Source organism: Cynocephalus volans, chromosome 13, assembly GCF_027409185.1.
Source record: "Cynocephalus volans isolate mCynVol1 chromosome 13, mCynVol1.pri, whole genome shotgun sequence".
NCBI classification, from domain to species: Eukaryota; Metazoa; Chordata; class Mammalia; order Dermoptera; family Cynocephalidae; genus Cynocephalus; species Cynocephalus volans.
The window spans coordinates 28,073,557-28,090,298 of record NC_084472.1 but is presented as its reverse complement, the minus strand read 5'-3'; the positions used below and the strand labels follow the sequence as shown (position 1 = coordinate 28,090,298).

The window sequence follows — 16,742 nt, the reverse complement described above, 5'->3', positions numbered from 1 at the left end:
AAAATTTATTATAATATGTATTTATTAATAAGGCACTTAACTTTACCTTTTATTCTGGAGTTAATAACAGCTAAATTGTTTTATGTTAGATTTCATATTTACTTACCCAAACTTTCTTTTAAACGTAAATCTGTTATACAATCTTTGTACAAAAAGCACTTGTCATTTTTACATCTAATGATCTTAGCTGTTATTTCTTACTTTATACAAAATTATTTCTCATTTATTTTTTCTTCTCCTTCCCAGTTTTCTTCTTACTTTTTACTGCCTGACTTCTTTTTTCACTGTCCATTCTCTTGTCCCTTTATATTTTTAGCCTTGATGTTTTTCAGTCTCAAAAACAGCCAGACATTTCTTTCTTATGTTCCCTTTAATATTAATTATTAGGGATTTGTAGTAATCCTTTTATCTTTGGGATATGTAAATAACTTGTATTTAAAAATAAAATAAATCTTTGAAAAATAGGATAAACATTAAAAGGTATTTTACTTTTATGGCTTTGGAGTTTATTTTGGCTTTTGGTTTGAGGTGTGGGTCAAATTAATCTTTTGTTTCAAACTATTATTCTGATATGTCAGTGCCATTTAGGATATTTAATTTAATAGTCATTTCCTACCCTTGTTCTAAGCATAAATCACCATCTTTTAAATAAATTTTCTTCTATAATACCAAAGAATTATCTGAGAATTACCAATCTTCATAGTTTTTTGAAATGTCTATAGCCTGTTGAATAAAGTATACTGTATAAATAGAAATAATTTGAACTAGCTATTAAAATTAGTTTCTATAAGGTGAAAGTAGTATGTATCTTCCGTATTGAATGGTTGTAACCAAGACATTTAAGAGGTAATTCAAGTAGTAGATCAATGGCTTCTATGTTTAGCAGTATCATTGGTAAAATGAGAAGTTTGGTTTATTGTCCTTGAGTGTGTGTACACATACACATATATTTCTATCTGTATTTATATAATTTTTTTGTAACTATTTTACTTACTCAGCCCTAATTTTATAGTGTATAATATGATTTAGTTGTTTCCTAGCCTTGTTATTTGTACAGTATCAGCATTTACATTTGAATACACTGTAAGATTTTGCACATATGGTTTTTTGTGTCTTTTTTTGTTTCGCCAGATGACTGATTGACTGAAAAAAAACTAGGTTACCTCTGTGGACCAAAATTTCATTTTGCATAGTTTGTACTGTTTGCTTCTTAGGCTGTCTTATTATTTGAATTATCTTAAGTCCTGCTGACTGGCGAGTTTAGTTATCTTAAAGTGTGGAAATCAGAATGCTTTTTGTTGCATCTGAGAGGTAGCCCATAGATACAGCTACTATAAATTTTGCAAGAGAAAAATTGGATTTTATGTAATAAGTGACTTGGCTACTGTTTTTTTAGTTTTCTCTTTCTTTTTTCTGTTTTGTGAGTATTTTGATGCTGTGCTTTGCCATTTTAGCACTTTTAATCAGTGATAAATGTTCTCTAAGACAGAATTTCCCAAAGTCATAATTTCTGAAGACTGGTTCCCATAGTTTAGAAAAAGTGTTCCTAATGTGTAAGTTTGAATCTTTGGAAATCATAGTGCATATTAGCAAATGGAAGGCCCAGTGTTGGTCTACGGTAAAGAATCAGGTTTTGTTTACTGTAGTTCCCCCAAACTAGTTTGATCACCAGGACTTTCTCTTTGAATAACATGTAGGAATATCTTGCAGAATTTTATTCCATTGAATGCATTTCGGTAGCTCTGCTTTAAGGTGATCAAGCTAGCTAAATTTCAATTAGGATCATGTTTTTTTTTTCAGGCTTTTTGATTATTCTATCCTCTAATTTTCTCTCCTGCCTTTTTTAGAGGTTATTTTTGCATTATTTTGTATTATTTTAAAATCTGTTATTGCCTAAAGTCTTCTCCCCATTTATTACAAACATTTTTTTGTTTTTTATTTTAGAGCTGAATCAATTTATGAAGAAATGAAACAGAAATATGGAACTCAGGGTTGCTATTTGCTTAAAATTAATTCTCGAACATCTAATCGAGCGTCAGATGAACAGATACCAGATCCTTGGAGTCAGTATCTCCAGAAAAATAGTATTCAAAACCAGGTATATGTAAAAAAAAAAAAAAAAAAAAAAATGAAGCAAACCATTAAAGCTGTACTTTAATTTTATAATAGTATCACCGTAGGTTTTTTTATGTCTTTGCTTAACTAGTACAATTATTAACGTTAATTTTGTGGAATCTGTCCATTCTTAAGGCATCAGCTGTGAGCTCTTAAATCAGTGCTTCAAAAGCTGTTTTTAACCAACTGCAGTAATCTCTTATGTGTATTTTTTTCAGGTATATAAATCAGTATTAATTGATGTTTTTCTTAAAAGATGAAGAGTGAATTACACATTTAAGAATTGAATTAGATTGGCTAGACATGTAGAGAATAGAATTTTTGGCTTGTCCATTTAATTAATTATGAATGCTTACAGTCAATTCTTTATTATCCACATGCTGTGGGGTAGCCTTCCTATACTTTCAACATGGTCCATACTTTCAACATGTCCTCTTGGTGTTTATACTTTTTAGATGGGTGGGCTTTTTTCCCTAACTTTTCTTTGATTTCCCTTTCTTCTGAATTTTCAGGTAATGTTGTTTCTCCCATACTTACTCTTAATCTAGAATTCTAGACTAATGTTAATTGTCTGTTGGCCATAGTGGGTGGGTGTAAGTTTTCATGTTCTGTTAAAATTTATGGTACAGTTGTCTGTCACTTGGTAGTAGTCAAACGCCAAGTTCATATGCTTAGTTCAGATAATCAAGAGCTGACTTTTTTTGTTTAGGAGGATTTCTTAAGTAAATGGAAAATGTATTTATATTTTGTACAATTAAATTGTATTATATACTCTTATGTAATATTATTTTAAAAAATCAATTATAATGAAGTTTATATAATTTTTGATCTTCTAATATAAATAATATTTAACAATCTATTTATTTGCCTTATTCTATCTTATAAATGGAATTTTAAAGCTAGATATAGTGCTATCCTGGTATTTTACTGACTTTAATACTGAGATGATTGCTGACCTTCTTTAAGATAATGCTGAGGAAAAGTTTCTGAGCAAAAAAGAACCAGTTGGATATGAAGGAGCTGTGTTTTTTGGGGGTGGTTGGCCGGTTTGGGGATCCAAACATTTGACCTTGGTGTTATTACACTGTGCTCTATAACCAACAATGCTAGCTGGCCAGACTGAAGGAGCTTTATTTTTTAAAATTGCCTTTCAGGGCCATACTTAGAGTAGGAATAGTACTGAAAAATTCAATATACAGTCCAGCCATACAAGGTTGTGAAGGGGAACATAAATAAAATTGTCCTGTTTAAGAACTTTTAACAGAATACAGATGTGTCAGAAATTCTGCAACTTAGGATCCTAGAAGGCCTGGGTTGTAGGATAGTTTAAAGGTTATCACATCTAACCCCTGATCTAATGCTTTGATTTCCTTTAAACCTATGAGTGACCTCATCTAGTGATAATACTATCTTCTCAAGTGACCCATTCCATGTCTGATCAGCATGAGAATCAACCAAAACTTTTCTCTCTTTGTACTCATTGGTTTTTGAGGGAGGACCATATCATATCTGTTTTTGTTAAGACAACTTTCATATTACTGAAGGATAGCTCTCATCTCTCCTTTTATGTTTTTCCAGGCTAAATATGCCTAGTTTCTTCAACTTTTTTTCAAGGGGTAGTTTCAGACTGTTTTCTGTCCTGATCACTTTCTTCTTATTAAGTTCTACTTTATATATTTTCCTCAAAGCATGACACTCAGAATAAAACCTCATATTTACTGGTCTTGTAGAGTAGTGTGGGTATTTTTAGTTTGTTTTCTTTGTTGACTGAGAAATCAGTGCCTTTGTACAAATAAATGTTGCATTTGATATTTTTTGTTTGTTTGTTTTTTGGCTGGCTGGTACAAGGACCTGAACCCTTCACCTTGGTGTTATCAGCACCAAGCTCTAATCAACTGAGCTAACTGGCCAGCTGTCATTGGATATTATTTCCAAAACACTTCAGTAAATTCAGAATTCAGTCCAACCTGCCTATACTGTATCCATGACCTAGGAGGTTCCATACCTGTCCCTTTTTTCTTCCCTTGCCTGACTCTAGGGGTTCATCTCTCTTACAATTATTCCATACTTAAGATCTATATAGATATATGCCTATATGAATACCTGTGTGTACACACACACACACATCACATATAAACAGATAAACTGAGAATTTGGAAGAATTAGGGTAGTAGATTGTGAAAGGGAATTTAAGAGTATAGTAGGTGTGGATCGGAATGAAAGAATAAGATACATGGAAGTAGTTAAGAATTTGGATCTAGAAGAGTCTCAGTGTAGCAAATAAATGAGGCCAACAATTAGCACAGCAACCTTAAGTTGTTGATGGCTTTGGTGGTATCTTAAATGTGACTAAATATAACTGCTAACTGCTAATGCTTTTTTATTTTATTTTGATAGGAGTCATATGAAGATGGCCCTTGTACTATAATTTCAAATAAGAATTCTGATAGTAACTTGCTTTCATTGGATGGATTAGGTAACGAAATCAAAGGTCTTGATATATTTTTTCTAAGTTTCTCTTTTGATTGAAAATATGTACTGTTGACAAAGCATGCTAATCATTACAGATAAAAGATGGGGGAAATTTTCATAGTATAAAAAGATAATGGGCAGGTTAACTTATGAAGATTTTGAGCCATTTGAGTTTGATTATTTTTGACATTTAAAAATTTGTTTTATAGGAGTAGTGTATCAGTTTTTAAAAATTTTTGTAGAAAGCAAGGGAAGATGTGATGCACAGCATTAATTATTTGCAAAATTTACAAGACTTTGAGAGCTTTATTTCTGTTTTTTAAATTAGTTTTGGTAATAATAACTCTAAAATTTTTAAAAAATTTTTTCCTATGGCTCAGTTGTACTATTTAAAAGTGACTTTATATTATTTAAAAACTGTTCTTCATATTCTGATTTATATGAAGTTAAAAATTTTCATTACATGTAACAAGTATTAATTCAAGTCCTTTATTTTAGGGGGAGAACATTAATGATAATTATGCTGCACTTCTAAGATACACGAAAAAATAAAGGGTTCCGACATTGTTCTTTTTTTTTCTTTAGCAGTATGATAGTATTATCACAATTTTCTGTTGCATTCTAAGAGTAAAAGAAAGATCTGTTTTTCAGTGGATGGCTTACCAAATAACTTTAGAGCTCACCCACTTCAATTGGACCAATCCAGTGACCCTTCTAACAGCATTGATGCCCCAGATCATGTAAAATCTGTTTCATCATTACATGAAACAAAGAAAGCAAGTACTGGAATAATTCATGGTGCATGTTTAACACTTACTGATCATGATAGAATTCGGCAATTTATACAAGAGTTCACATTTCGGGGCCTTTTGCCACATATAGAGAAAACAATTCGTCAGTTAAATGATCAGGTAACACTTAATTTTTGGATTAGTACTTTTAAAATTTAAGTAAATAGTAAATTTAAGAATGTAGTAGTATAAGTTGTTTAGAGTATTTGAAGTTTTTTGTTTTGTTTTTGTTTTAAGATAGGCCAGTATTAATACTTACTGAAGTTATTGTCATTAATAAAATTCTGTTCAACCTTAGAGAAGAGGCTTTATTTGTTTTCATTAGGGTTTTGCCAGCATATTAGACAGTTTTCTTTAAATCATTGTTATTTAAATGAATATTTGCTTACTATTAAAGCTTGTTATTTTAAAATTTTTTCTTTTGTATGTAAAGGAAAAAATGTTAAATTCTTGGTATTTGTCAACATATTTAATCTTTTTTCTTAGCTAATATCAAGAAAAGGTTTGAGTCGATCTCTATTTTCTGCAACTAAAAAGTGGTTTAGTGGCAGTAAAGTTCCAGAAAAGAGCATTAATGAGCTGAAAAATACATCTGGATTGCTGTGAGTAAAATATTACCATTTTTGATTTTCGTGTGTTTAACTCTGTCTAGTGTTTGAATATATGATGTCCTGTAAAAAATAACTATCTCTTTAGTTTTTTTGTTTCATATTGGTCAACTCAGGTAGATAAGAACAGTGACTATAAATAAATTATGTTAATTAAAAGAAAACAGTTGTAAGTAATTGGACATGTAAAAATAAGATAACTGGGAAATTCACTTTACTTTGGGTCTGTTTCCCTGTTTATAAAAAGATGGAGTTAGATTAAGTATTCATTAATAACTCTTCTTTATCTACAATTTTATGATCTGGTGGTTCTAAGATATGGTATGTATTCAGCAAATTTTGTTTTATACAAAATCCTGCTTTAAGGGAAAATAAAACTAATCTATTTTGGATTTTGCATGTAAAAGTGAGTCACCTGAAATCAACCATTTACTTTGTAATTTGACCATGGAGAAAATACTTACCTGCTGTTGAGAAGTTCCCAGGGCTATAAATTAAATAACTAAATTATGAAACTTCCTGTTTCCAAATATTTTTGAGAAATAACACTCTCGGAGGTAGAGTTACTGTAAAACAGGATCAGTTTTCTGAATGTTTTGGAGGAACAGGGCAGCTTATTAATACATTTTATAATATTTAATAGTTTGGGGTATCATAAATTATAAATTATTATAAATTTTCTTTACTTATTTTGTATTTATAGGTATCCACCAGAAGCACCAGAGCTTCAGATCAGGAAAATGGCTGACTTATGTTTTTTGGTGCAGCATTATGATTTGGCTTATAGTTGCTATCATACTGCAAAGAAGGATTTTCTTAATGATCAAGCAATGCTTTATGCAGCTGGCGCCTTGGTTGGTATTCAATAGTATTATAATTCCTTATCTCTGCTACCGTAAATGATTTAAAAACTTCTCTTAATGGCAACCAAAACTCCTAGGGATAAAGTTGTACTTAGATAGCCTACAATGCTTTATAAATTTTGAATTTGTTTATGCTGAGTTGATGGATTTCCCTCAAACTAGTACATTTAACCATAGTCATATATGAGGGTTGATTTATTAGTTTTGATTAGTACCTTCTAATTTTTGCATCAGATTTCAAAATTTAATTTGAATTTCATTTTTTGTTATATTCAGAGTATGAAGTTAGTTTTTTTTTTGGCCTTAAAAAATGTTTTTAGGTTGCTTGATGTAAGACTGAATATAGGTCAAGAACATGTACTTTGGTGTGAGACATACTGTCGTCTTAGACAAGTTATTGAATATCTCTAAGCCTCAGTTTTCTCACCTATAAAATGTGAATTCTAATGGCATAGGATTAGTTAAGGTATAAGGCACATAAAGTGCTTAGCACACTGCCTTATATATAATAAGCTGTCAGTAAGTATTGGCTGTGTTAGTTTTTGTAATTGATACGCAAACCCAGGTGTTTATGAAGAATTTTCTATACTTAACAACTCTTTAATGTTTTGGAAAAGTTGTCACAAATATATATGTAATTTGCTTTATGTGTTTAGAAAAGAGTAAAACTAGCAGTTATTTTGTGTTTGATCTTTGAAAAACCGTGGAAGTTTATAAACAAAAGTGAAGAATAAGTGTTGAAGAACTCTATATACTTCAGTTCATAGGTAATTATGTAGACACTTGTTTAATAACTGGCATCTATTTTGCATTAATTTTAGTACCCTGTATGTATAAAATTAAAATAGTTAACTTAAAAATATAAATCTAAAATAGTAAAATTATATGAGTGCTTCAAAAAGTTCATGGAAAGGTTTGTGTTATCTTTTAATTATGTTTATTTCCATGAACTTTTTTGAAGTACCCTCATATTACAATTACTTTTTATTTCTCTAATATTTTTAATGAAAAAAATTAGCAAACTTTTAAAAAACCTTGCTCAGTTAATGGAAAATGTTATATTCATGAGTAGAAGTATTTGAAAACTTAATTTTTCTTAGCTAGACATTCTCTGATCATGTATTATAGTCATCTAATATAAACTACTATGAAATCACAAATTCGTAATGTTATTTTATTAATACCTTGTAATATAGGTATAAATTTATAATTATAAAATTTTATGTAAAAGACCTGCAAATTGAATATTTGTATATAGGTAAAAATCTTATAAAATTATGACAAATTCTCTGATTTTTTTGGTGCTTAAGTTTTTTCATTTTTATGTACTATCTGATCAGTACCACATTTAAGCCATTTATGTGGAGATGTTAGTAGCAGCTGTGTGAGAGAAACTAGTTTAGCACTGGAAAATAAAGGCATATTTGGTAAAACATGACAGTTTGCACACCTGAAAATCATTGTAGTCTGTTAAAACTGCCCTAAAAATAAAAGGCCTCAGAGAAAAATAGGGTTGGGACAGTCCTCTTGAAACCTCTTCATCTTTATAACCAGAGCACAAAAACTTAAAAGGAAAATGGTACCTTGGAAGATGACCTAAATGATTTAGACAGGCAGCTTAGCATGGCTGGAATTTACCCCAGGGACTGTAAAAAAAAAACCCATAAAAACCAATATGTAAATGCTGGCTGGGGTCTGTGTGGAGAAGAGGAACTCCTAACTGATTGAACTGCCATGAAGTTTATCATGGAAGGAAGTGCCTCCTACCTTGAGTCCAGAGCTGTGCAAAGCTGGAAGTGACGTTCTCTGGAAATAGAGTCCATGTGCACTATAGGCATTCAGATTTTTTTTTTTTTTTTTTTTGTGGTGGCTGCCAGTATGGGGAAGGCATTCAAGTTTTTTGGTAGCTAGAAGAGCTCTTGCCTGGGCAGCTGAGCTCAGGGCCTTTTCCTTTCTTGCTGAAGGTTATAATTCTATAATAATGCTATTTTTGATTCCCTTTCTAAGAAAACTTGTGTATGAATGAATACAGATTTCATTTGTACTGGTATTACTTCCGTGTTTACTATTCATTCACGTATTAGGTATGTTAAGATAAAAATATGTTGTAGTACAACAGACTATACTGCATGTCTTTTTAGATGAAAATTGTAGAAGATAGTTATGGTAACTACAAAGGTAAAGTATATTCATAGCAAAACCAACAATAGGAATTCTTGAAGAAATTTTGTTTTGGTAGTTTAATCTGTTGTAATTATCAGAAGGTTATGCAGATTAGTCTTGTTCTTGATGAAATCTTTATAAAATATGTTAATTTATTGTAGAACATAAGAAATAATCTACTGGTTGATTATTGAAGATTGTGCAGTAACTTGTGCTTATTATGAATGCTTTCACTGTATCTGTAGAAATGATGTAGTTTTCTTTGAGTGTATGGTTAATGTTACTGCAGAATTAAACTGAAAAATCACTTAAAATTTGGGCATATTTTTCTTACAAGATTTTTGTATATGTGTGTATTATGTATAGTTCATATATAGTATATGTAATGTGTTTTTGTACCATATAGCAGTATTTCATGTACTCAGTATATTAGGTATTTTTTGTACAATATGGAACTATATATTCACTATTATAGTAGTTAAAATATAAACTAGTTAAGAAAACATGATTTTCAGAGCTGTAGAATATTTTGTCACATGGTTATTATGTATTTTCATTTAGTGCATCCAGTAAATTTTGGAGCACACATTATGTTGAGTGCCGAAGATACAGAGGTATTCTGAAACAGATATGGTTCATATTGTCATGGAACTTATAGTCTGTCAGATTAAAAGCTTTTAGATAATTCCATTATTTCTGTATATCTGTTTTTAAAAATGTTTCAAGGAAATACATTTATTTGTCCTAAAAGTGGACTATGGCATTAATGGTGTTTTCTCCCCCAATTTATGAAGATTTCCAGTTATTTCCAGCTCAGTTTTTATTAAAACTTGGTTTATGTGAGTATACAAGTATGGATGTAGTATATTTTACTGAGAGAACAAAAAACCTGTATTTTAATCTTCATTTCTAAATCTGAAGTACTAGGCATTAACAATAGAATGGATTTTTAAGATGAAATAAGACCTAGAAAATTGACAGTAATAATAGGTCAAAGAAATGATTTTTGTACCTCTTAGATATAATCTAGTGTGTGTAATTAGCAGAATATATTGATAGTGCAGACTATTGTGAGCTCTGTTTTCATGTTTTTGACTCCAGGAAATTGGAAAGATCTTATTTTGTCCTCTCTATGTGATCCTATCATTGGTCAGTTCTCCACTCATTGAGTAAGGTTAGGGAAGAACAAGAAGGAGAGTTGGTAGCAGAAATCTTTTTTTTTTCCTTAAGGATGACTGGTAAGGAGATCTTAACCCTTGACTCGGGTGTTGTCAGCATCACGTTCTCCCAAGTGAGCTAACTAGCCATCCCTATATAGGGATCCAAACCTATGGCCTTGATGTTATCAGCACCACTCTCTCAAGTGAGCCACGGGCCGGCCTGGTAGCAGAAATCTTAAGCTAGGCTCACTTCGTATTATATATACACCATATCCTAAAGTGTTTACTAGGTCTTCTTGGAAAATAGAATTGGTAAAGGGCCACAAAAAGCAACTATATTGTATAATGATAAATAAAAAATAAATGAAAAAAAATTCTGAATGGAAGCCTTTGAATTTGACTAGAGAATTTAAGACAAAAAACATGTAAATATGTTTTTCAAGTGTGCATTAGGCTATGAAATTTATATATGTATATATAGTAAAAAATCCCCAACAAATTTCATTCCAATTTTTAGGCTTCCTGAATGCTAAACTTTAAGAATATTTCTCCTTTTGAAATGGTATGGATTATGTCTTTTCCTTTAGGAAATGGCAGCAGTGTCAGCTTTTCTTCAACCAGGAGCGCCTAGGCCATACCCTGCTCATTACATGGATACAGCAATTCAGACATACAGGGATATCTGCAAGTAGGTGACTATAATATTTGTATTTTATCCATTTAGAGGTAAACTTGACATTTATATTGTTAATAGATATTAATAGTTCTGTATTTTTCATGCTTAAACTCCCAAATCAAATTAATATAGCTAGAGACAAGTTGAAGTGATTTTTTTAAAAATTAGTATTTTGTTACATCCTCTTTTCCTTTGCTATTTTGTTTGGATTTGTGGTTAGGAATTTGTTCTATGTAATGTTGACGTTATATGTTACACTTAGGATGATTTGTTTTGTGGAGAAAGAAATATGGGTGAAATGTTATATTTTTGTTCAAAGCAATTTTTATTTGTTTACTAGCTTCTGGGTTTTTTGCATACAGGAAATGTAACTTTGCATTGTATTCTTACTACAAAATTATATGATGATAAAAAGTTTTGATGGATTATGAGAATTTGATGAAGATTTTTTAAAAAACCTTTTTGGTAGGTGGAAAAAGAACAAAGACTTCTTTTACTCAAAATAATATAATATATAATATATAATATATAATATAATCATTTGCTGAACACATGGTTACTTTGATGTGCTAGGATATTGTTATAGTGCTGATTATGTTTTTCTTGTCTTTTTTCTTTAGGAATATGGTATTGGCTGAAAGATGTGTACTGCTTAGTGCTGAAATTTTAAAAAGTCAAAGCAAATATTCAGAGGCTGCAGCTCTCCTAATACGGTTGACCAGTGAGGTACTGAAACTGTGTAATATTTGCTTTAATTAGTATTGTTCATTATTTTTTAAGGGTGTATCTTTTTTCTTGAGAGGGTGTACAAAACATAAAATTGGGGAATCTTCCATTTGGGAATTCACAATATGGCTGTTTCAGTTTTTCACTGAATTAATTTTAAATGTAATTTTTTATAAATTGAATTTATTTATTTATTTTACATATTTTAAGTCTGTGTTTCATTATTATTAACCACAGACATGTATTGTGTATTTTCTATGACTCAGGTCTTGTCCTTTGCATAACATTATTTGAAACAACATGCATGTGTGTCATTCCTAATATAAAACTGATTCAGTACTTAAAAAGAGTATTCACCGAGGAATTTTTGATCTTATTTATACTTAGTATGAACTTTTAAAGAAAATCATCTTAAGCATTTAAAAAAACCTGTACTATGAATATTTCAAGAGAGAAATTGTAATCCATTTATAGTTGCTGTTGGTTTTACAACAGACGTTATTGAGTTGCTTTGACTATAGAGTTGTAAAAAACAGTAGTAATTCCTTTATAGACATGGTTAAAGACATGTTTTTTAGATGAATACTCAAGAAGAAAGGAACAAAATCAAACGTCTCCTTTGTTTGCCCCTTAAATGTTACATTACCCTGGTGTTTTAAATCCTTGGACCACTGCACTTTTTACTCTACATATTTTTGGGGTGATCTTGTTCCATCATGATTTTCACTCTCAGATCTGTTTCTAACCTTGACCTTTCTTTGAGCTTTAGGTTAGTGTGGCCAGCTGTCTTTTAGATTTATCTACTTGAATGTAGATAAAGGCATCTTAAATTAACATATCAATAAACTCATAAAATTTCTTATCTTATATATTGTGATGTTAAACTATTTTGTCACCAGCTAGCTCTTCATTTGCTAAGGTAGAAACTGCTTGAGATGCTGCTATATTCTCTACCCTGTCAGTAACACAGGGGGGGAGACATGGCAGATTTTTTTCAACCTCTTAAACCTATTTTCTTTTTATGTCTCCAAATATTTATCTCTTACTTTTGTTGCTGCTGCCTTTTTTTTTTTTTTTTTTTTTAACAACTCCTACTACTGGTGTAGTTCATGTCCTTAATATCTTTCTTCTGGACTGTGGCCTTTTTCCTCTTGCTTTACCTAATTTACTAGTCCTGATACCAGTTGTGTCCTTCAGATAGTCTTTCCCAATTACCCAAAGTTGTCTTGTGTCTCTGTTCTGCTCTCTCATGTAATGCTGTAAAACCTAACTTGCCATATTATATTATATTGGAAATTATGTTTAAGCTGTTAGCTCTTTGATGGTAGGGAACCGTGTTGCCTTCTTCATTTTTATCCCTAGAGCCTAACACTAGGCTTGACACATGGTAGATGCTCTACAAATATTTGTTGAACTGTACCAATAATTCTTCTACAAAGATTACTGTAAGATACAACCAGGGTGATATTTAACATGTTTAATAATTGGCATTGCATGGACAGTGACCAATAAATATGAACAGATGCCAGACATAAACTGGTAGAGCTGAATATAGGTGCTTGAATGTATTGATGTTCTGTATAATAATAAAAAACCATCTTAACTTGGGTTTGGTTGTGTTGCTGTGTTTTTCAACCTAGGGTTTATCAGTGAATGTAAAAAGAATTTATGGTTCAGGAGCTTAAATAAAATTTCTTTTTTTTCCCTTGCTTAAATGTTTTTAATTGCCATTCCAGCCACATGAATAAAATTTCTTTAGATCAAATTCTTCTGTCTACATTATAATCTTGTTATTTTCTGTCATTCTCTTTTCCTGTCCAACTCTTTGTTTTTACTTTTCTTTCTCAAATCTGGATGGTTTATTTTGTCATGAAAGTCTAGAAAATGTGTAATTGTCATTTACTGCCCTTGGTGTGGGGGTGGGGGCTGGTGCATTTCCCCAGAATTGTGATTCTGTTTTCTGCTTTGTCTTTCATATGTTTCTTTGAAATAACTTGAAATTAAGGACTGCTAGACATAATGTGTAAAATCATGTTAAATTTTAGCCAATAATTTGTCTTTATTGTATGTATTTTATTAATTAGAAAGCCTGGATTATATCATGAAAAACACATTGGTCTTGAGGATAGAGAACTGAGTTACATACTCTGGACATTTATGAATTGTGTTCCCTAGATTTTTGTTAATACCATTATAGCAAAAGACAGCTATGAGGCCTGGGTGAAAAGAGTTGTGCTTTGACTTTACTTATTTTTGTGACTGCAGATTAATACGCAAGTGGATCTTATTATTGTTTTATGCCCTGGGATTCTCAGTATGACAGAGCAAACCAATGCCACATTTACCATCACATAGGATAGTATGTCTGAATTTGATGGTTAAGACATTCCTACTTGTGTCTGTTTCTTTGTTGAGCAGTTATTCTGTTCTTATAACCCTTTTTGTCTGTTACTGGATAATAGCAGTTTTTTATAAGTTTTTTCAGCTTGAGAGCAACTGTTCTTATGGGAAATTGATCAGCTGATAACACTTTTCCTATTAATTTCACAATTGTGCAAAGAAAAAAATCTTAGAGCCATATTTTGTTTGAAATTTAATTACAGTTCAGAAGCTACAACTGCTGCCTTTATTAATTATTTATGAAAATGTTTATTGTGACCTTTACCTTAGATGATTTTTTTCTCTATGCATATGCTCATAAATAAGTAACTTAAAGTAAGTTATTATTATTGCCTTTTCAGCTTTTGTTAAAATTCTTTTGATTGTGGGCAAAATTTTGATAGGCTGGAATTCTTGCTGGAGTGGTATCACAGGTTTTTTTTTTTTCTTAGTTATTCATAAAGCATGTATAATTGACCTGTTATATCATACATATGAACTACCATTATATTAAGATTTTCTTCTTCAATTCATTCAAAACCTCTGCTCTCTAGATAAAACCATCATTTTGTAAAATCCTTTCATTTTTCTTCCATTAACACTGATGGCCATTGTCATTCTTTTCAGTGCTTTTTTTTTTTTCCCAAAGCAATATTTTTACCACTTTGGGTGTTACTATAAGAGACAAGGTCTAATGAAGAATAAAGCTGCAGTGAGATATGAAAACAGGGTATTCAGCTAACCTGATTCTTTCTCAGTCAATAGTCTGTTGCATGGAAAAGTTAAACTCTTATTTCAGCTAAGTTAATTCTAGGGGGACTTCAAAAAGTTCACAAAAAGATTCATATTATCTTTTTATTCTGTTTTTCCACAAACTTTTTCAAGTATCCTCATACATGCTGTTAGACTTACAGGTGTTTCCTGACTTGGTCAGTCCTTCAGTGTAAATTTGAGAATGCTGAGGGTTTATTGTTCTGATTCCCAACTGAATTGTACATTAGAATCATTAACAAACCATCACAGGTACCCAGTATTCCCTAATTAGAATGTCCAGGATTGTTGCCCATGCAAGTTTTACAGTTTGATGAAGCTTCATAGGCAATTAAAAATATGTATATATTTCTGTTGTGTGTGTATGTTTGTATATGTGTGTGCACATGTGCTAATAATAAAACTGAGAAATTTATAGAACTTAAAAAAATTGTGAAACTCTTATTGACAGGAAATTCTGAAATAGAAAAAAGTAATTAGAGGGAATTATTGTTCTAGATGTTAAAATATAAGGCTAAAGAAATTAAAACTTTATAGTGGTAAGTATAGACAACTTAATGGATTAGAATGGTAATTTAAATTCTGTATATGATTAAGGTATGTAAAATCACTGAGGAGAGCTAGGTTATTCACTAAATGTATTGTGACACCTAACCAGCTGTTTGGGTTGGATTCCTGTCTTATTCATCACATAATAATTTAGCTTGACTAAACTATAATACAAAAAAATGAAATCAGTAGAATACAAAAAAACACATATATGTTTGTGTGTGTGTGTGTGTGTGTGTGTGTGTGTGTGTGTGTGTGTGTGTAACCCTGAAGAAAATGCTAGGAGAGCATTTTTTTAAATCTAGGAATGATAACATCCTTTCTCAGTCAGATATACAATCTTGAAGCTGTAAAGACAGATAGTATGCTTAACTACAAAAGAATAAAGCTTTTCATGTAAAAATGGAGAAATACTGTTTGCAGAATGTATGACAAAGGACTAATATTGATTAAATATACAAAGGACTCTTATAAACTGGTGAATCACAAAAATCCGTTCACAAAAGGGTGTAAGTGGACAATTCACAGGAAAAGTACAAAGGCCCCTAAACATATGAAAAGATTAACAGCCTTACTATTTAAGAAATCTTAAATAGTAATCTTTGTGTTAAGGTACAAGGTGTCATTTCTCTTTTATTAGATTGGTAAAAATTTTTAAAAGATTTTTGGCTGAGTAGAGTGGAAAACATGCACTTTCATTCTCTGTTGATGAGAGTATATATTGGTACTACTTTTTTTGTAGCAGTTTGGCTGTATTGATTTGAGTTTGAAGTATATACATAGCTTTTGTTAATGTGGTGGTTATAGTTTCAGAAATATGTCTAATATAAATGTTTAGATAGTTACTCAAAAATGTTTTTGTAAAGATACCATGAAACAATATTTAATCAGTTGTGGACTATATTAATAAATTATTGTACATTTATATAATGGAATACAATGTAGATTTAAAAGAAATGAGAGATGTACATATCTTTAAAAGATGTCCACGATTATTAAGTGGAAAAAAGATACTCTCTATAATATCACTTATGTGTATTTTTAAAAAACCATGCATAGTAGGCATACAGTATAAGCACATATATATTGATATAGATAGATAGATAGATGGGGAGAGAGAGAGAGAGAGAGAGAGAGAGAGAGAGAGAGATGACACACCAATACCACCAAGCTAGAAACAAATAGTTATGTCTGGCAAATGAGATGAAGCATAGGATGGGAAAGTAAGAAGTTGATTTTTTCTCTTCAAACACTTAAAAAGAGAGCTGGCTGGTTTATTCACTGGTAGAGCATGGTGTTGATAACACCAAGGTCAAAGGTTCAGATCCCTTTACCAGTCAGCCGCCAGAAAAAAAAAAAGTCTGTATTATTTTAATACTTTTTTAAAAAAGAAACTATTTTCCTAAAAAATAAAAAGCTCTCAAGCTCCCCCAAATTATTCTGATGCAAACCCTTGGTTAAGAACCATT

The 16,742-nt window shown here is 30.9% G+C and overlaps 1 protein-coding gene across 4 annotated transcripts in view; it reads left to right on the top strand.

Annotated features, from left to right (window-relative positions):
* Positions 1-16,742, top strand: part of TRAPPC8 (trafficking protein particle complex subunit 8) — an 85,030-nt gene that overhangs the window by 27,146 nt on the left and 41,142 nt on the right. For 3 of the 4 annotated variants that reach the window (XM_063077215.1, XM_063077213.1, XM_063077216.1), the window contains 7 exons: positions 1,945-2,098; positions 4,513-4,606; positions 5,239-5,498; positions 5,865-5,980; positions 6,690-6,840; positions 10,760-10,860; positions 11,469-11,574. In XM_063077215.1, the coding sequence (XP_062933285.1) occupies positions 1,945-2,098; positions 4,513-4,606; positions 5,239-5,498; positions 5,865-5,980; positions 6,690-6,840; positions 10,760-10,860; positions 11,469-11,574 (982 nt within the window). The remainder of the gene's footprint in view (positions 1-1,944; positions 2,099-4,512; positions 4,607-5,238; positions 5,499-5,864; positions 5,981-6,689; positions 6,841-10,759; positions 10,861-11,468; positions 11,575-16,742) is intronic. The other variant, XM_063077214.1, reaches the window with a different exon arrangement.